Source organism: Oncorhynchus mykiss, chromosome 19 (assembly GCF_057628025.1).
Source record: "Oncorhynchus mykiss isolate SJ-2025 chromosome 19, ASM5762802v1, whole genome shotgun sequence".
Lineage (NCBI taxonomy): Eukaryota > Metazoa > Chordata > Actinopteri > Salmoniformes > Salmonidae > Oncorhynchus > Oncorhynchus mykiss.
The window spans coordinates 35,427,128-35,449,123 of NC_143040.1; the positions used below are offsets into that span (position 1 = coordinate 35,427,128).

General features: G+C 42.4%; 1 protein-coding gene across 3 annotated transcripts; it reads right to left on the bottom strand.

Annotated features, from left to right (window-relative positions):
• Nucleotides 1-122: 122 nt before the first annotated feature.
• On the bottom strand, nucleotides 123-20,976 carry LOC110497562 (uncharacterized). 3 transcript variants are annotated; one of them, XM_090210833.1, is made up of 6 exons: nucleotides 20,892-20,976; nucleotides 12,758-12,863; nucleotides 12,219-12,290; nucleotides 1,859-1,929; nucleotides 1,663-1,787; nucleotides 123-1,360 (listed from the first exon to the last, which is right to left on the bottom strand). In XM_090210833.1, exons 2-6 carry the CDS (start codon nucleotides 12,835-12,837, stop codon nucleotides 956-958), a joined length of 753 nt encoding a protein of 250 aa, XP_090066959.1. In that variant the 5' UTR covers nucleotides 12,838-12,863; nucleotides 20,892-20,976; the 3' UTR covers nucleotides 123-955. The 3 variants fall into 3 exon arrangements, with proteins under 3 accessions (XP_090066959.1, XP_036810414.1, XP_036810415.1); XM_036954519.2 differs by lacking the exon at nucleotides 20,892-20,976 and adding an exon at nucleotides 13,341-14,561; XM_036954520.2 differs by lacking the exon at nucleotides 20,892-20,976 and adding an exon at nucleotides 13,318-13,407.
• Nucleotides 20,977-21,996: the final 1,020 nt, after the last annotated feature.

Genomic DNA, 21,996 nt, shown 5'->3' on the forward strand with positions numbered 1-21,996 from the left:
GGGCCCAATTGGGTTTTGGCATAGCAATCCCTGAGTGGAAATGTTGTAACAGGGAAAAGTGAGTGGACATTCCTTTTTTTAAACAAGGTGCAATCAGTGACCACTGAGAGAAACTACAAAGGTGGCAGTCAAGTTGGCTTTATTTTTGTCATAAATATACAAACCTTCCAATTCAGGAAATTTACAGCAAACCAAATATTTATCCCATGTTCCTAAATCATTGATTACACAACTCCGCAAAGTGTTTACTCCCCTCATGGATTTTAAAGGATCAAGTGCACACTTCTAGAAGTGAGACTAAATTGGGCTCTAGTTTACTGTGAGCAGGCAGCAAAATAAATGTGATCTGAAAATCACCAGATGGCACTTCAGTTTTTTTGATCTGGAAAAGGGAGAATCTAGTCAACAGCTGCTGTGACAGAGCCCAATTCCATGAGTTAAAGGGCTTTTCCCACTGAATTTCTTCAACCAAACCACTCCTTTTGCATCCATGAGGGGGAGTGAATTTTTTAAAAATATTGCACTGGAGGGGAATACTTTCTCCAAGTATCATTTAAAGGCGTTGCGTTTGACAAGTTCATACATGCAGTCCATTAACTTTTCTTCAGGTTGTCCATTCCAATATATATGGCTTCATTTTCATAGCAACTATTTACCCCAAAATCAATAAACTGAACTATTTAGCAGTGTAAGGTATCTCTTGGCAAAATACATTTAATACAATTATATTCTCACTTGATCTTGTTCAGAAGTGCAATGTGAAATAACAGCAGCTTAAACAATATGGCTGACATCTGTTTATAATTCAGTACCAAAGAAATCCCTCAATGTGAAAAACAAGCCCCTCCCCCAAGGTAGATGAGGGGCTGTGATTTGCTAACTCTGCTGCCAGTCAAAGGGCTCCTGCTATTGTCTGGACGGAAGTGTTGGAGTGCTGTTTGGGTATTGTGTGTGTTTACATTTCAGGCTGCCCCTGATGTACAGGAGCAGGCCTATTTTGCTCATGATCAGCAGCAGGGGCCTCTGGGATATGCAGTCCTTTCTCCTCTGCCTGTATAGGATGTTCATTGGTCTTAACTTCCTGTCCCACAACTCCTGGCTTTGACTCTTCTTCCTTGGGCTGTTCCTCTACATTCCTCTCTTTCTGTGCTGCTTTTTCTAGTTTTGGTTCCTCAACAACTTTGACTTCCACTTGGACCTTTACCTGTTCCTGGGCCACACTCCCTCCCTGTTCAGGTGCACCCGGGGAGTAGGAGTCTGGTTGTTGTAGTTTGGGGGGAGAGAGTAGCTCAGGGGGTGCTATTAGACCATCCATGTTTAGATCCTGAGTCTGCAGGAGAAAGTCTACCATGTCCACCACCTGGGACGCACACACACGACAAAAAACATTGGCTTAGTGTACATATTCACTAACTGAAACACTGTACAGTCAACTTCAGCGTTAGTGGAGATTCACTTACAGCTAAAGTGAGTCCAACAGTAACATCTTCATACTGACAACAGTACAAGCTACATTATCTATTTGAATCCTGATACACAACCCTTATATTATGTCCTGCTAGCTAGTAGGCCAAACTGACTAAGATCAAGACAAAGTATGTCCTAACCATAACAATGAAGATATTTTCTACAGATGTTCCACACACACACACACACACATACCGGCTCAGCTGACTGTTCTCCAGGCCTATTGTGGGAGTTGTATTCAGAGAGCAGCCTCATCATCTCCAGGCCATCCATGTCACCGCTCCGGTCATAGTCATGGAGACTAAACAGGAAAAACACCTCTGACCAGCAGGAAATAGGAAGATGTTTTATTCATTATTTATGTCAATGATTGTGTGTGTGATGTGTTTACCTTGTTCCCAGGTGCTATCTGGTCCTCCCTGTCCCTCCTTCAGGTTGGCCTTGATGTAGCTCTGCAGCAGCCTAACACACACACACACACACAGGTTAGAGGCCAGCAGTTACGGTTCACAGAGGTTAGGGCTCGGGATAGAAGGTTCAACCTCAGGCCCACCTGACTGGGTAGCACATTACTGCACTGTACAGAAAGTGTAATCTAGTCTCAACATGTCTCAAGGTTTTACAAACAAGTTCTCTGTTCCCTCCCTGGTGTGTTCTGTGTACAGTAGGGTTAAATATCTTCCCTGTATTTTTTAAATGTTCAAACAATCCTGAGAATTAATCACTTTTCTCCCGTGTAAGCAGATATTTCCCCACCCAAACCGGAAGTGTCATGTTAAAACATTACGAACACCTTCCTAATATTGAGCTGCACCTTTTGTCGTTATCCAATACATGGCCTATGATATATAGGCTACCGCACATTATGTACGACAGAAAGACATAAAAGCCCATAGATGTAGGCCTGCCTATACTGTCTTGGGTAAATGAATGAAACAATTCCAGTAGGCTAAAATCTTTGTGTGGACTGTCGGCCGCATGCCCTGCACCAGCATTGCATGCTCTCCCCCCAGCTTCATGGATTTAACGAGGTGCGTAATTCCAGTCCATATAATACAGTACAACACCGTAACTAGTACAAAGTTACAATTATAGGCTGGCGAACTTCATTTTAAAATATTTTACATGTTTATAATTAGCAGACTGAAGCATATATACCTTTCATCATATTTCCCCTAATGTTGTGCGGCGTGCGTATTGGCCTACCTCCTCTTGCTCTCTCCATTGTCGCGTTATTCCTTCCTCGACTTTCAACAGTTAAAGGAAACACATTTTGCTGTCCTTATCTTCATCATTGTGATGACATGCTTGAATAATATAGGACTAGAATAAGATGCAGACGGCTTTGACTTCTCTTAAAGATCGAATGGTTATGGGCCTGAACAAATAACTGCTGTAACCTACTGCCATCCCGAGTTCTCTCCTCTTTCACTGGCCGTGAGTTCTACTGGCTGCAGTAGTTAACAGTCAGTAATTAATTAATTACATCTATGATCGTATGCTATCCATTTGTTGTTTGTATGCTGTTCTTTGTATGACATTTTAATATTTGATTATTAACCAATGATATTAGGCCACTCTTGGCCATGATTACAGACACCTGTGTCTTTTGACACTATATAAACAAGTCATCCCGCAGTGTTTGTGATTATACCCTGATGAAGACAGCTTGGCTGTCGAAACATTGGTATTACATTTTTGCATCTGAGCTCCTAGTGTGCGGCTGTCTTTTATTATCAAGTTTCTATTCCGCTAGCCAGCACCTTGTCTTAATAGGTGTGCGTTTCTTTTTCTTCTAGATCGTTCTGTTACCCAGTAAACAGCACCCTACCGACAAAAAAAGCTCTTAAACGATGCCGAATGATAATTATTTTCCTGACACTGGTCATAGACCCATACAAGATTACTTTGAATATAGCCAAAGGGAGCGTGATAAGATCATTATTTCGGAGTCCCTTTTTGACATGCCGGGAGGTAATTCTGACCTCTCGAAAGAACTGTTACATTTATCTAAGCGCCAGACGAGAACGCATCTACATATAGAGTCACTCTTAGTGATTTTGTGCGTCAAGGCATTATTCCACGGGGACTCAGGTGGCAAAAATAACCATCATTGGGACCACGCACAGATGATTACTGTGAGCGCTGGTGTGCCATCCTGAACAAATTGATTTAATGACATGAATTGTTGACCAGTTGAAGAAGGATTTTATTGAAATGGATAGCACGATTAAAGACAAACGCACAGCTCTACAAACAGTTGTTAATGATGATGGCATATTCAATGAACTGATGAAAACTAACCAAGCGCTCCAGGACAAGTTGTCTACAGAAATAAAGGAACTTAAAATCAAGAAATTCAACCAATACAAAAAAAGACAAGGCCGATGGTAAAGTCTACTTCTGGAGAAACCCTGACAAAAGAGGTCCTGCTCCCCCTCTCCATGACAGACGCAGGAGGGATGCCGCTTACTTCTATCCACCCCCGTCTGACCAACGCTCTACAACCAGCGCCTCATCGGCTTCCAGTGGTAGTTTTTTATTCAACGAGAGACTGGACGGACGGAAGGGCGGAGGAGGCCGCAGGCACGCGCATCGACTAGATGTCGCACCCGACGGGGTAAGAAGAAACGACTATCAGAGGCAGAGGAGACCGTTCACACGGTACCAGAACCCACGGGACTGAGTGTCTTTAATTTATCAAGCAAGATATTGAGCCCTGCCCATGTCTCTTTGCTTAATAAAGGGTTATCTTTTGTGCCTACAACCCAGTGCAACGATTTTGATGTTAAGGTAGACCTGTTTAAGTTTTTTAGAAACATCCGTTTAAGGGAATACTTTAGCTCCCCTAATTCTGACACATCTATTGAACCAGTAGGTTGCTCTCCTGCACATACTCCGACTCCTTTTAGAAGCAAGAGTTATTTTATACCTCCAGCCAATCGCAATCACTCTATCGAGACATATTGCAGACTTGTGGAAAATGATGTTGGACTTCTCCTTAAGAATAAACAGGGATCCAAATCTTTCCATAATTTACCCAAGAATGGAAAAACAAGCTTTGCTTGATTTACAATCTGATACGTCAGTCCTTATTCGTCGCGCTGATAAGGGTGGGTCGGTTGTACTCATGGATAGGACAGCTTATGTACATGAGTGTCATAGACAGCTGCTTGACAACACCTTTTACAAGAAACTCAGAAGTGACCCCACTTCCCAATTTCAGAATACTATCTTGACTGTCCTAGATGGGTATTTAAGTTCTGGTCAGATAACCAAAAAAGAACATGCTTTTTTGGCTATTCAACACCCTAAAATTGCCACTTTCTATACTTTGCCGAAATTACACAAGAATGTTACACAACCTCCAGGGCATTGATGCAATAACGGCCCCTCTATCTACTTTTGTTGACTTTTTTATTAGTCCACTCGCAGAACAGCTCCCCTCCTGTAAAGGACACCAGCAGTATGATCTCTATCATTGACTCTCTTGATCCTCTCCCTGAGAATACCTTGTTAGTTACTTTGATGTTGAGTCATTCTACACTAATATTCCACACGAGGGCGGTATTGAAGCTATGGAATATTTTCTTCTGCAGCGTAACCCTAATGAACTACCTTCCAGTGCATGCATTGTAACATTGGCTGAAATAGTACTCACGCATAACTATTTCATGTTTCTAAATTATTTCTTTATTCAGACGAAAGGTACTGCTATGGGATCCCCCATGGCTACAAACTATGCTAATTTGTATGTGGGTTACATGGAGAAACAGTCTATTTTCAATCCTCTCAAAAATGTTTTCTTGCCTCACATCATTATTTGGAAACGGTATATTGATGATATTTTTGTTCTATGGAGGGGTGATGCAAAACAGCTCCAGGCGTTCCATGCTTTTCTTAACTCCTGTTCTGAGCATCTGAGATTTACTATGCAATCTGATACACGTCAAATCAGTTTTCTTGATCTTCTGATCTTGTGTGAAGATAATGTTCTATACACTGATCTTTACAGGAAACCTACTGATCGTAACAGTTTGTTGAGGGCTGATAGTTGTCACCCACTTCCCTTGAAAAATAGTTTGCCCTACAGCCAATTCTGTCGAATCAAAAGAATTTGCAAAAAACAATCCGATTTCGACAGAAATATGGCTGAGACGCAAAGAAAGTTCAAGGAGAGGGGCTACAAGAATGATCAGATTAATATTGCCATTGAGAAAATTCAAAACAAAACGAGACATGACCTTTTTCATTCTTGCGTTTTAACTACCCGCTATTCAAAGTGCTCTGAACAAATTAAGGGATATGTTCAAACATTTGCACATCCTAAAATCCAATGATTAGTCTCTGTAATGTGTTTTCGGACCTTCCCTTGGTCGTATTCTCGCGGGGCAGAAATCTCAGAGACCAATTGGTAAACTCTGATTTACCACCCCAAGATATTCCTGAACAATGTCTATTTACTGGATGGAAATTACAAATGTAATGGCTGTGCTCAATGCAATGGCACCTTTAAATGTAGATCCTTCAAACACCCACAAACAGGGAAATCGATCCCAATAAAAGGTGTTATTACGTGCTCCACTAAGGCAGTTATTTATCTTATAACTTGTCCTTGTGGTAAAAATTATGTAGGCAAAACTAAGCGCAAATTAAAAGTACGTATCTCAGAGCATCGTAGCACCATTAGGTGTAAAAACTTTACTTATCCAGTTGCGGCCCACTTCTTGGAGGCAGGCCACTCGATTTTGTCTCTGCGTTATATTGGCATCGAACATGTCACCCTCCCTAGGAGAGGGGGTGACCTTGATAATTTATTGTTAAAACGAGAGGCTGCCTGGATCTTTAATTTAAAGACCCTTGCGCCCTTCGGTCTCAACGTAGACTTTGATCTTAAGCCATTCTTGTGATTATTGTGACTTGCCATTGTAATTGTTTGTAAACTTGTGTAGTCAAATTAATCTATGATCATATACTATCCATTTGTTTGTATGCTGTTCTTTGTATGACATTTTAATATTTGATTATTAACCAATGATATTAGGCCACTCTTGGCCATGATTACAGACACCTGTGTCCTTTGACACTATAAACAAGTCATCCCGCAGTGTTTGTGATTATACCCTGATGAAGACAGCTTGGCTGTCAAAACATTGGTATTACATTTTTGCATCTGAGCTCCTAGAGTGTGCGGCTCTCTTTTTATTTTCAAGTCTTTTATACAGTTAACAGGTTGAGATTAGGAGCACACTCTTAAAGGGAGTGCTCCTAATCTCAGCTTGTTACCTGTATAAAAGACACCTGTCCACAGAAGCAACCAATCAATCAGATTCCAAACACTCCACCATGGCCAAGACCAAAGAGCTCTCCAAGGATGTCAGGGACAAGATTGTAGACCTACACAAGGCTGGAATGGGCCACAAGACCATTGCCAATCAGCTTGGTGAGAAGATGACAACAGTTGGTGCGATTATTCACAAATGGAAGAAACACAAAATAACTGTCAATCTCCCTCGGCCTGGGGCTCCATGCAAGATCTCACCTCGTGGAGTTGCAATGATCATGAGAACTGTGAGGAATCAGCCCAGAACTACACGGGAGGATCATGTCAATGATCTCAAGGCAGCTGGGACCATAGTCACCAAGAAAACAATTGGTAACACACTACGCCATGAAGGACTGAAATCCTGCAGCACCCGCAAGGTCCCCCTGCTCAAGAAAGCACATCCGTCTGAAGTTTGCCAATGAACATCTGAATGATTCAGAGGACAACTGGGTGAAAGTGTTATGGTCAGATGAGACCAAAATGGAGCTATTTGGCATCAACTCAACTCGCCATGTTTGGAGGAGGAATGTTGCCTATGACCCCAAGAACACCATCCCCACCATCAAACATGGAGGTGGAAACATTATGCTTTGGGGGTGTTTTTCTGTTAAGGGGACAGGACAACTTCACCGTATCAAAGGGACCATGTACCGTTAAATCTTGGGTGAGAACCTCCTTCCCTCAGCCAGGGCATTGAAAATGGGTCGTGGATGGGTATTCCAGCATGACAATGACCCAAAACACACGGCCAAGGCAACAAAGGAGTGGCTCAAGAAGAAGCACATTAACTTCTTATGGCTGGGGGGCAGTATTGAGTAGCTTGGATGAATAGTTGCCTAAAAGTAAATGGCCTGCTCCTCAGTCTCAGTTGCTAATATATGCATATTATTATTAGTATTGGATAAAAAACACTCTAAAGTTCCTAAAACTGTTTGAATGAAGTCTGTGAGTATAACAAAATTCATATGGCAGGCAAAATCCTGAGGAGAAATCAAAACAGGAAGTGAGAAATCTGAGCTTTGTATGTATTCACCAGAGTCCCCAATTAAATCCCCTTGAGATATTAATGATGTTGCACTGCCTAGGGGTTCCACTAGATGTCAACCATCCATAGAAATTTGAATGAGACTTCTACGGTGTTGTGGGAGTGAATGAGTTAAGAATCTATCAGGTGTCTGGCAGTCAGCCATTTTCTGATCACGCTTATTCCTCATGGTACCCACTTGCATTCCATTGCTCATGAAGACATGAAGGAATACTCCGGATGGAACTTTATTGAAGCTATATGTTAAAAACATCCTAATGATTGATTCTGTACTTAGTTTTAAATGTTTCTTCGACCTGTAATATAATTTTTTGAAGTTTTTGTCTGATGTAACGCTGACCAGAATGGTATACATATCCAAACGCTCAAACGCGCTAATAAAAGAAGGTATTTGGACATAAATAACAGACATTATCGAACAAAACAAACATTTATTGTAGACCTGGGATTCCTGGAGTGCTTTCTGATGTAGATCATCAAAGGTAAGGGAATATTTATCATGTCATTTCTTGTTTATGTTGACGCCATCATTGCGGCTATTGTGACGTTTACTTCTGAGCGCCGTCTCAGATTATTGCATGGGTTTCTCTTTCCGTAATTTAAACAAAAATCTGACACAGCGGTTACATTAAGGAGAGGGATATCTATAATTCCATGTGTATAACTTGTATTATCATCTACATTTATGATGATTATTTCTGTTGAATGATGTGGCTATGCAAAATCACTGGATGTTTTTGGAACTAGTGAATGTAACGCGCCAATGTAAACTCATATTTTGATAAATATGAACTTTATAAAAAAAAAAAACATGTATTGTGTAACATGAAGTCCTATGAGGGTCATCTGATGAAGATGATCAAAGGTTAGTGATTAATTTTCTCTTTGTGGTTTTTGTGACTGCCTGGAAAATCTTTTGCTGGAAAAATGGCTGTGTTTTTCTGTGGCTACTTGGTGACCTAACATAATCGTTTGTGGTGCTTTTGCTGTAAAGCATATTTGAAATCGGACACTGGTGGGATTAACAACAAGATTAGCTTTAAAATGGTATGAGATACATGTATGTTTGAGGAATCTTTATTATGAGATTTGATGTTTTGAAATTGGCGCCCTGCACTTTCACTGGCTGTTGTCATATCGCTCCTGTTAACGGGGTTGCAGTCATAAGAAGTTTAAGGTCCTGGAGGGGCCTAGCCAGTCTCCAGACCTTAATCCCATAGAAAATCTGTGGAGGGAGCTGAAGGTTCGAGTTGCCAAACGGCAGCCTTGAAACCTTAATGACTTGGAGAAGATCTGTAAAGTGGAGTGGGACAAAATCCCTCCTGAGATGTGTGCAAACCGGGTGGCCAACTACAAGAAACGTCTGACCTCTGTGATTGCCAAGGGTTTTGCCACCAAGTACTAAGTCATGTTTTGCAGAGGGGTCAAATACTTATTTCCCTCATTAAAATGCAAATCAATTTATAACATTTTTGACATGCGTTTTTCTGGATTTTTTTGTTGTTATTCTGTCTCTCACTGTTCAAATAAACCTACCATTAAAATTATAGACTGATCATTTCTTTGTCAGTGGGCAAACATACAAAATCAGCAGGGGATCAAATACTTTTTCCCCCTCGCTGTATCCTGTGGCAAACGTTGTTCCACTTTTATCAAGGGACCCAATGTATGGAATGAAAACACCCCACACCATCATCACCAGCCTGCAATGTTGAGATGAGGCATGAAGGATGGATGTACTCGTGGTTTTCTCCATACCTTAGTCGTCCTATCAGTGTGAAACAGCAGGAACCAGGATTCAACAGACCAGGCAATGTTTCCAAATCTCCAGTGTCCAGTGTTTTCGTTCTTTAGCCCACTGCAACTACAGATTCTTGTTTTTTTGCTGAAAGAACTATAAGGTCGTCGGCTGCCATACCCAATTCGTGTCAAGGTACGACAAGTTGTGCATTCTTTTGTGGGTCTTTGGGCACCAATGTTGTACTGGACTGTCAGTTGACTAACTGTAGCCCGTTTGTTGCTCAGCACAATTTGTGACAGCCAGCTTTGTCCTCTTTCATCAATAACCCGTTTTCGACCACTGGTCTGACGTTGGCTGGATGTCCTTTGGGTGGTGGACCATTCTTGATACATATGGGAAACTATTGAGCATGAAAAACCCGGCAGAGTTTTTGACACACTCAAACTGGTGCGCATGGCATGTACTACTGTACACAATGTTCCCTCAAAATGTTTCGTTACTGAGCAAATTTCAGGTTTGCTGAGCGCAAGCTTGAATGTTGTGAAGATTCTGTGCAACTTCCAGTGCGCGTTTACTGTGAAAACTGAGGCTGTACCCACTAAGTTACAGTTGTAACAGTGGCCAACTAGGCTACTGTGGATATTTGATCATAATATAGGCCTACCAGAGTGCCCTACCATAAAAAACAATGGAGAAAATGCATCCCATGACATATGAACATGGAAATTGCTGTTCTATCATTCAGCCTACAGTAGCAGCCAATGTATGGTGTTCAATGTACAGTAGACCTACATTCCATGAGACTTAAAAAAACATGCAGGGCTTGACATTAACCTGTTTATCCACTTGTCCTTCAGACAAGGAGGTGACTGAAAATGGTGTTGTTTGATGCAAGAAACCACGTTACAAAATCAAATGCATTATTATTCCAATACCATTATTACAGAGAATCAGACGAATTATGCTGCTCGCTGCCTATTGGCTACTTAGCTTATTCAAGCCTGCCTCAAAATACAACACTGCCCCTTTATGACAAAAAAAAAAGCTCTTTACCTGACTTGCTTTTCAACGATGTCTTGAAATGTACACATTTTGTGCTCTTGTAGGCAGTCACGACCCTATTGCGGACTAGAAGTTATCTATAACCAGGCTAATATCTCACTAACTAGCAAAGGATATGAGCAAAATGTGCACAAATGGCTACATGGAGCTCTTGCTTTGATCTGCACAGTACAGTTCAAGTAAGAACCATATATGGCAATGGTCTATTTGCATATAGGCCTACTGCAGCTCTGATTTGTTATGCTGCACTGGTCTGGTCGAGCGAAATAGATTCCTACTCCGAAATCTCTTGCATAGTTGGTTTTGTTTCGGTATGTTGCAATGAAAGCGGCTAATATTGCGCTGATTTGATCACTATTGCCACAGTAAAGGGAAACGTTGACGAGTGTGGCTGAAATAGCCCAATCCACTCATTTGAAGGGGTGTCCACATACACTATTTATACAAAAGTATCAATCTTGAACATAATTATCTATTTTGGATGCAATTTGAATGGAATTAACAGCGAGAGAGAAAGACTGCGAGAGTGCTCGCGAGCGCACTGACATAAAGCAATGATATTCAAGCTATTTGCTGTTTTAAAACTCTGCAGCTGAAATTACATTTCAAAAAAGCTGACCCCTGAAAGCCAGATGGAGATGTGTAAATAAGACGTAGATTCAGTACTTATAGCCTGTTAATGTAGTACAGGCTATGCTGCAGCTCATTGGTGAGCCAAGAAAAAAAAGTAACCATGATGAGATGATATATGCATTGTGAACTGGGCTTCATACTGAGATGCCCTGTCTGTCCCCCACCCTGAGTGATGATGATTGATCATGCAGATAGCAGAGAGAAGTCCGTAGACAAGACAGATTTAGACATTGCATATCATTTTAAAGTTCCATTTCACATCATGCTGTTCATAGAAAGAATTGATTATAATTTACTGGTTTCTCGCAGTTATTCATCCCAGGAAAAGGGAGTGGGTTCGGACTGAAATACGCTATTCAACCCCTAGTGTACAGTTAGCATGCCCTTGTGCTCACCTGTCTTAAATCACACAGTAGGCCTAGTCAGTGGCGGTGTGTGAGCTGCATATAAATTGAGGCCTGGACAGATCACACACCTAGACAACCTTTGACCTTTTAGAGAACACAACTAAATGGGGTAATTGCGTAATAGCAGAAACTATTTCTGTAATTTGTTTGTTCATTTGTTTGTTCAACCAGATTGTTGTGAAAATAGGCAGTCATACTGGCAGCATAACACAAGTCAGGTTGACAAAGGCAAACATTATAACAGCATCATAAACCTGTGTTAGAACATAGTATACCTAATTTAACCATAGTTAGAACATACAGTATCTTATCTGTCTGGGAGACACATCATAACACCTACTCAAAGTCCAGAGCTGACGTTGTGAATTAACATAATACATGCCCCTGTCAGATTAAAGGGTTAAATTAGGGCTGGAGCAAAGCCCTGCACACACAGCAGCTCTCCTGGAGGAGGTTGGCCAGATTTGGCCTCATTAAACCCTTTATTTTGTAGAGTTGACCACCCCTGTAATAATTAAAGTAAAAGGTGCCACTCACCTGCGCTCCTCGTCTCCAGAGCCAAAGGGATTGGCCAGTGTGAGAGGGGGAGGGGCTCCTGCTGACTCTACTCTGTGGGTCAAATACACACACAGAGAAAGAGAGAGACTGTTGTGATAACAAAAACTTTGTTGGTTTTATTCATCTTTCCCTGCACTTAATCCTATTATCTTTGACCTCTACCTGAGGTACTATATAAACAGGCTCACTCGGAACTCTGATCCCTATTTCTCCTCTGTGGTTGTTACCACCCAGGGACAGGATGTGATGTAATTCCCTAAACATCATACTCCCTGTCTCTGTTATTCCTATATGACCTCCTCAGTTTATTATTATTTTTTAAATTTTTACTTCAGGTGGCATCACTCCTACACAACGCTAGTCCCTCAGTGCTGACTGATGGCTGAATGGTGTCAGGAGCACAACAAAAGAAAGGAAGGCAAAATATACCCAAGCCAACAGGAAACCTAAACCTGCTGGAAAATCCATCTAGGTTCATATTAAAAACCTTCGATGTGTGTGTGTGTGTCAGGGCCCACCTTTGGTCCCCGGGCACCTGTGGCGCAGAAACACACTGGTGCGCGAGTAGGAGCAGGGAAAGCACACCCGTCACCAACATGTCAGCGCCAGTCTCTAACGATGCACCTGCAAGTACGAAAATAACTGGGGCTGTCATTCCGCTCCGACATTAAACATTTTAGGTGTATTGTAACATTTAGGCCGTTCATTTTGTTATTCAAACATTTCGGAATGATGTTCTGGAAGATGTAACTAAGGCAATAACCGTAGGCTATGAGAAATCATTTATGCTTTCAGCCCATCAGTTCTGCATCCGTAGGAAGGCCAGACGAGCGTAGGCTATTTTACAGTTGCAGTGATTTGGCATTTGTGTCCAACGTTGAATTATTAAGCGGTATCATCATAACATACAGTAGGCCTGGTGCTTTAAAACATCTCCATTATTACTACAGAGATAGCTGTGATGCTAATGCTGCAACATTGTATCCATCTGACGCTACAAAAGTAACGTAGCAATCTCTCACTCAAAACGTCTGTCAAATAAGTTATGATGCATTGTTTTAAATAGTTGGAATCTTACATTGCAATGTTGCCTTATCTTACCTGATGGCCCTTTTGACGAGTAGACAGAGAAACGCATGCTAACGTCGTGTTGTAAATTGAGGTTGTGATTTCATAGCGGGAGATTCTACAGTTCAGCCCTCCCGGTAATATCTGCACTGCGCAGCGGCGAGAGCGAGTCACCGGTCGAATCATTACAATACATCCTTCTTTTCTTCCTTTAAGTGTTCACTGATCTGACGTAACAGCAGAGGTGGACGATATATGGGGGGAAGGATGTATTTTGAAAGTATTCGAACTGGCCCACGGGATCTGTTTTGGTCAATGACTGGGTCCACGTGGAACCCCGGGCGAGGAGAGGACGTGTCATGGTCAGTGCGGTCTCTCGCTTTCTCTCAATTTCAATTTAAGGGCTCTCTTTCCGCCCTATACTGGCGATGCCACGTAGCTGCAACTGACTAGGCACGACTCAGACGGGGAGGGAACGACGGTAGATTGTGTGTGCAGCTGCGCTGCTACTGTTCTGTAGTGTAATTTCCCCCTGCCTCTCTTTCTCGTATAGACCCATGAACTGCACTTTTCTACGTGAATTGTGAGCATGGGTGTCCCCCGCTACCGAGCAAATGGTGCACCGCAGGGCGCTCATCCTCGCCAGCCAGCAGCCGCTATAAAATAGCTCACTCACACATTCTCACTGGCAGACTACATTGGTCCAATACCTACTTTTCATCATTATAACTGACATGACAACATTCACCTTCATTTATAATGTTTCTTTTGACTACACAGCTACAAATTTCCCGTTAGAACAAATGGATTGTTTTGGAAAATGTAGTCCACTTGTCTCTCTCTCTGTTGGAAAAGCTTGGTGGAGTAGGGTGTGGCTGCTTGGTTATAGAGAGTTGGAGCAATGATTAGTCCAAAGGGCGACGTATACAGAGTATACAAAACATTAAGAACGCCTGCACTCTCCATTCCATAGAATGAACCAACTAAATCCAGGTGAAAGCTATGATCCCTTATTTATGTCACTTGTTAAATCCACTTCGATCAGTGTAGATTAAGGGAAGGAGACAGGTTAAAGAAGGATATTTAAGCATTGAGACACGGAGTGTGTGTGTGTGCCATTCAGAAAGTGAATGGGAAAGACAAAATATTTAAGTGCCTTTGAACGGGGTATGGTGGTAGGTGCCAGCCGAACCGGTTTGTGTCGCAAACGGCAACGCTGCTGGGTTTTTCATGCTCAACAGATCCATGTATATCAAGAATGGTCCACCACCCAAAGGACATCAAGCCAACTTGACAACCGTGGGAAGCATTGGAGTCAACATCCTTTTGGAACCCTTTTGACACCTTGTAGAATCCATTCCCCGACAAATGAATGCTGTTCTGAGGGCAAAAGGGGTGAGGGGACTCAATATTAGGAAGGTGTTCCTAATGTTTGATATACTCAGTGTAGGTTTGCGTGTGTGTTTAACCACATTATTGTAATGTTCCACTGTAATGATTTGTTTTCACCACTAGATGGGAATATTGTCTTACTAGCAGATTTCCTCCCAGTGCTGTTGTCTCTCACTTGATATGGAAATAAAAAGTTTGTCTGACACACACTTTCCCTATTTTGGACCTCTCTTTCCTTCTGTGAATTGTGGTGGGCCAAAGGACGGTAATGCAAACAGAGGAGAATGAGAGAGGGAGGCGGCGAGGGAGGTAGGAAATAAGAACATGTGGTAGAGGGAAGGAGAGAACAAACAGAGGGCCTCAGTCTCAAATCAGGGAGTGAGGCAGAAAGGGAAGGATGGTGAGAGGGATGGATGGAGAGCAGGAGAGCGATGAAAGGATTGGGTAACAGAAGACAATCTCAGCATGATCCCTGTGCTGGAGCGCCAGATTGGTTGTCGGGGAGAGGCTGACACGCACACACGTACTGAGGCAAGGGCACAGACACGCTCACGCTAGAGATGCGCGGGTCAGCTTTTTCTTCAGCACCCGCCGGCTATTTCCAATAACCCATCCGCAACCGCCCAACTATAGGCTACAGTGATAAAGTTCACAATTTAAGATTAGATAGCCTACATGCAGCTTCTCTTCTGTCATTACTGGTTGCCCTAGGCTAAATAAACCCTTGCTCACCAGAATAATGTCATATATAGATAGAATTAATACCCTCGCTCACTAGTGTAATGTCATAAATCGATCAAATGAATGCTTCAATTGAGTTGACATGGGTAAAGTTTGTTCTCTCTTTGCTTTTTCTATCTATGCCTCTCTTACGCACAGAAAAGACGCTTAGGGACAGGGAAAATATGTCAACCCCCAAAAAAGGCCAAAGATTTTCCATTAAAAATGCCCAAATTACATCAGTTTGTTCGGTTTTAAGGGACTGTATGTTATTTTTAATGCGGGACACCTGGAGAAAATCGTAGCTCTTTGAAATAAAAATGGATGGCTCTCCCTTCAGTCAAATCTCTCTCACAGCTGCTAACTGGGATGGTCAGTGTGGCCTGTATGATTGCCTTCAGTGATGGGAACTTTAGGCCTAAATGCTCAAGCGTACACACATTTGTTCTGACTGTCTGAACAGACTAACAGCCTCACCTGTTGTTCCTGTCAATCAGACACGCAGTGTCAACCAATGAACCAAAGCTGCATGAGGGAGGGCTGAGCCAACTCACTCACAGTCACACACTTAGCAGCCGAGGAGAGAAAGGACAGCTTTGAAAACAACAGCTGGAAAATGAGTCGGAAGCACAGTAGATTTGGATGCATTTTTAATAATGTAGACAATGTTAGAGCACAGTGTAGAATTTGCAAAAACAAAATCTCATATAAAGCCGGTTCTACGCACAACTTACACCGGCATATGCAAACTGTGCACCCAACTGTGAATCTAGCGGGCCTGCTAGTGATAGTGGTGGACCCAGCACCTCCAAGTGAAGATGTATCCACTCAGTCAAGTCTTCTATGGACCAGTTTATGTCAAAGTCTATGTCTGTAGAAAAACAAGGCCAAGTTGATATTGCATTGGCTAAAATGATTGCCACTGATTTCCAGCCATTTTCCATTGTGGAGGACAGAGATTCCAGAAATGATAGCAATAGTCTAAATCTAATTTACACAATTCAGGAAAACCCTTTCAAAATCACTTATTCCACAACTGTACGAGAGCACACAGGCTTCAGTGCGGGAGAGAGTCTAAAAAGCTACTGCAGTTTGCCTTATCACTGACTACTAGACATTACATGTCGGTTACATGTCACTTCATTGACGATTTTTCAATGTCTAGCTGTCTTCTGGACTGCTTTGAGTTCAGCGACAGACACACCCCAGAGAACATGGCAGAGAAGCTGTTGAGAGTGGCCAGAGAATGGCAAGAAGATGGAAAAGAGGTCTGTTGTGTTAGCGCCAATGCAGCTAACATAACCAAAGCCATGACATTTTTAAAATGGACCCATCATCCATGTCTTGCCCACACAATCAACCTGATTGTAAGAGATGCTCTGAAGGTGATGAAGCCCACTGTGGACAAAGTGAAATCAGCTGTGGAATACTTCCACAGGAGCACAGTAGGTGCTGAAAAACTAAAGTCTACACAACGCCAGATGGGGATGCCTGAGCTGAGGCCTAAACAAGACTGCACTACAAGGTGGAACTCAACATTTTATATGTTGAAGCAGTTTCTTGAGTCAAAGGAAGCCATCATCTCTACTCTGGCCATTGTCAATGCACCTGTTGATGCTCTGTTTCATGAGGAATGGGAGGTGGTGGAAGAGGTGTGCAGAGTCCTGGAACCCTTTGAGCAGGTCACTGTGGAGATCAGTGGAGAGATACAGTAAGCAGTTATTACATCATGATTTAATCCAGAAGTATATATGTATATGAGCAGTAGATGAAAATGTAGTATCAGTAGACAAAACGTGAACCTGAACTAATAGTTACTGTTCTCTCTTTTCAGCTATGTGACAGCCTAAAAAAATGATACTCTTGTGTAAGGGTCTGCAGCGAATCACAGCCAGCCGCCAGAGAGAAGCAAATTCAAATGTAACCACAGAACATGTGACAGACACCCTAAGTTCCACAGAATGGAATATAATCACGTGCTATCAGAAACCGCTGCACGACCCCAGTTTTAAGAAGTTAGCCTTCAGTGATGCCAGAGCGATTGATGAGGATCTTCAAAGAATAACCTCAGCAGCAGGGAGGGACAGCCCCAGCAGTCAGCTGGCTCAGGCACCAGGGCAACAGGAAGAAGAGGGTTCAGATGGAGCAGAAGCACCAGCAGTAGTGCCACAAACGTCTGCTGTTTGACGAGAGAGCAACTGGGGATGCAGCACGAAGGAATCCCTCAGTAGATGCCATAATGGAGGTCCAATCCTATTTCGAGGAGCTCCTCCTCCAAAGACCTGCAGATCCTCTGAGCTGGTGGAAGAACAAGGCCTCTGTCTACCCACGGCTTACTAAAGTCATGACAAGGAGACTTTGCATAGTGGGCACATCCATTCCCTCAGAGGGTCTTCTCGAAAACGGTACAGATAATTACTGAGAGAAGAAACCACATCAGCCCCTCAAGTGAGGCAGCTTGCGTTTCTGAATGCAAATCTCTCATAAAATAAAAATATGGTCAGCATTGCTGTGTGATGCTGGTTATAACATAGCAATAAAGGAGAGAGAGAAAAGAGGGACCAGTTTAATGTTTTAAGTGGGATGCTGCAGTTTTGCATTGTTATTTATTTTTCTTTGATATGGTGCAATATTCTATTATTATGTTGTAAAGATTTTATTCATTTTGAATTGTTACATTTATATGCACTTTGTTTATATACATTACAAAGTTATACTTTTGGGCCTCCCGGGTGGAGCAGTGGTCTCAGACACTGCATCGCAGTGCTAGCTGTGCCACCAGAGACTCTGGGTTCGAGCCCAGGCTCTGTCACAGCCGGCCGCGACTGGGAGGTCCATGGGGCGACGCACAATTGGCACGGTAGGGATATCCTTGTCTCATCGCACACTCGCGACTCCTGTGGCGGGCCGGGCGCAGTGCACGATGACCAGGTCGCCAGGTGCACGGTGTTTCCTCCGACACATTAGTGCGGCTGGCTTCCGGGTTGGATGCGTGCTGTGTTAAGAAGCAGTGCAGCTTACTGTTGTGTTTCGGAGGATGCATGGCTCTCTCTTGAGCCCGTACGGGAGTTGTAGTGATGAGACAGCGATGAGACAGTAACTACTAACAATTGGATACTACGAAATTGGGGAGAAAAAGGGGGTAAAAAAAAAAAGTTATACTTTAAATGTAAATGTAAATGTTCATAACAAATCAATGCATTGTGATTAAGGTAGAGTATGATTTCATGTAATAATTTTATTAGAATTGTTTTAACACCAAACTGTTTGATTTGAAAAAATACAATACATATATTTTTTTAAAGAGTCATGTGGGAGCCAAAAGTAGCAGGCTCTTTTTGATGTGCTGAGCCGACTCACTGAAAAGAGCCAGAATGCCCATCACTAGTCTGGATCTCCTATACTATTACAGAGATGGCACAATATCTGTATATCAGATTTGATGGCGTATCACTTCAGAATGATAGCCATGCTGGTTAAGTGTGCCTTGAATTCTAAATAAATCACTGACAGTGTCACCAGAAAAGCACCCCCACACCATCATACCTCCTCCTCCATGCTTCACGGTGGGAACCACACATGCAAAGATAATCTGTTCACCTACTCTGCATCTCACAAAGACACAGTGGTTGGAACACAAATCTAAAATTTGGACTCATCAGACCAAAGGACAGATTTGTTTGACACTATTTCATAGTTTTGATGTCTTCACTATTATTCTACAATGTAGAAAATAGTACTGGTACCGTACATCATTACAGTTGTTGGTTAGCTAGCTCGCGAATTTTAGCCATTTTTGCATTGACATGAAAAATAGCCAAATCAGCCAAAACACCTCAAAATGAGACATGGTATCAATAACATGATGAAACATGCCACTTATTCCCCACATGGCAGTGTCATTCTTGCTCACAATCTGGCCATCCAAAATCACAACAGGCTGACTTCTGCCCCACGGAAGCGCGCACATCGTTTTCTTGACGTCCTACGAAATAAGGGACAAAAAGGTGGCGTGCACGGTGCCACGGCGGTGTGGTTATGGTGTTGTGTGAATGAATATACAGTGTATAGTCATATTCTTATTCAATTGGAAAGGCAAACGACATTATGAGTTATGTGAGCTGGACAATTTCAGAATGCGATTGTTGGCACTGCTTAATAACCGGTAAACGGAGTGGTGTTTTCCAAAGTTGACATTGGCATTAATGCTGCATAGGCTGTGACGTGTCTAATATCAAGTTCATGCTTTTCCAGACAGTTCATCAGAGCTTGATGTATGCCATTTGCAGTTTCATCACCGTCTTAATAAAAGTCAAGTAGCTTGCACTGCACTTCATCAGACACAGAAATATCTCACGCACGCGTATCTATTTCCCTTGTTTGAGGCATCACTGGGGAAATACACGGTCTCACCTTCCGTAGGGGGCAGATCATCATTTTCCACAGGAGACGCCACGAAGAATGCACCGATATTACTAGCACTTTTAGCTAGCGGGGCCTTCTTGTGCGTTTCCGTGGATGCATGCCGAGTTAGGTCATTTTCCCCCTCTATGCTATTGAGAATTCCCGACGGCATAAAGGACAGAAAGCTTTCGTCAAGTCACTACTGACGGGCTTAACCCACGTCTTTTTTTTTGCTTCCCATTGTTTGTTGTAGCCGCAGTCTTTTCTTTTTTTGCAGGTTTATCCATATTTCCTTGATATGCCAAACCGACCGAAAAACAACAGAAATGACTTTGCAGGAATTGGAGCGTCTACGGGACAAGGGAGGTCCCGTACGGGACAAACCAATTTAGCCCCAATATAAGGGACATCCCGGCTAATACAGGACAGTTGGCAACCCATCTATGTAGCCTGATGCTAAATAATTGTATTGTAAACACACACAAAATATATTCACGTACTCCTGCAAATACAACAACCGTCTCTGTATTTGCTGAGCTGCATCTCTCTCAAGAAGAAATTCCGTATGTCCATCTTTTATAAATTGGAAACAACGCTAACTCTGATTTCCAGCATTGAAAAAACAACAGATAACCTTAGCTAGCTTATTGAGCTGACGTTACCAAAAGTAGCTAACGTCATGTTAGCTAGCTGCCTTTATTAGTCATTTTGTTCATATTTGGACAGTACTTGATTAGACAATAAGTGGTTAGTTGGTGATACTTTGTTTGGTGGAGAACAGAGTTCCAGCAGTTGGATTCAGTGTCCAGATAGCTAATCAATAACTACGCTACTGTCAAAACCCTGCTCATAACATTTGCTGGGTTGCTAATGTAGCAACACCGCTGCTAGCTAGACTGGGTAGTCCCTCACGTTCGTTAGCTTATCGTTCTGTCAGTGCTGCTTTTGAGTCAACGTGTTGAAACATAAGTTACTCATACCTGGCTGACTGTGCGGTCAAAAACTCTGAATAACATAATCATGGGCTAACAAAATGTGCTGTAGTAATAGCAAGCTAACCAAGTTTACCTCCGGTTCTCCTTATCGTCTTTGCCGTCGATGCACCTGCGCTCAATTTCGAGTCTCATAGCAAAGGGTCTGAATACTTATGTAAGTAAGGTATTTCTATTTTTTATTTGTAAGAAATTAGCAGAAATGTAAAAAAAAAAAAAATAATTAAACTTTTCTCTTGGTAATTATGGGGTATTCGTGTGTAGATTGATGAGGGGAAAAAACCATTTAATCCATTTTAGAATAAGGCTGTAACCTAACAAAATGTGGAAAAAGTCAAGGGGTCTGAATACTTTCCGAATGCACTGTATATTCTTGGTTTGATAGTCTGGACTTTGGTACTGAGAAGGATGAGCTGCTGTGTGAACTCTTATCATTAGCTCAACATTTATTTGGTAATAGAGGACTATTTTGTCTTTATTTTGTTATTTTTTTTTATTTAACCTTTATTTTAACAGGGCAGACATACTGGGACCTACAGTAGGTCTCTTTCACAAATGCGCCCTGAATATACTTGCCCCTTCTACTCCCTCTACTCCAGCTCCCTCTCTCCCCCAACCCCCTCCCCCTAACCCCCTCCGCCCCCCTCCCCCTCTCTTCCCTCTCCCTCCCTCCCCCTCTCTCCCTCCCTCTCCCTCTCCACCTCCCCCTCTCTCTCTACCCCTCCCTCCCTCTCCCCCCCCCCCCCCCTCTCTCTGGCACTGGACGTAGCCTGTCTACCTACCACCGGTCCTGGCAATCCATCACTACGCACACCTGGCAACCCTTTATTACGCACACCTGCACCTCATCATTAGGCAAGCCTGGACCTTCCCTGATTACTCCCCCTATATATAGCACTCTGTTGTCATTTCACGGCATGCGTTATTGTCTCTGTTTATGTTCTCATGTCCAGACGCTTCTCTTGTTTTTGTTTTACATGTTCATTTATACGAAACTCTCCAACTACACCTGCTTCCTAACGCCCTGCGTCTATATTACAATACAACATAAATATATTAATTATACCCAAACTATAAATATACCGTATACAGTGCATTCGGAAAGTATTCAGTACCCTTTACTTTTTCCACATTTTGTTACGTTACAGATTTATTCTAAAATGGATAAAAAACAAACATTT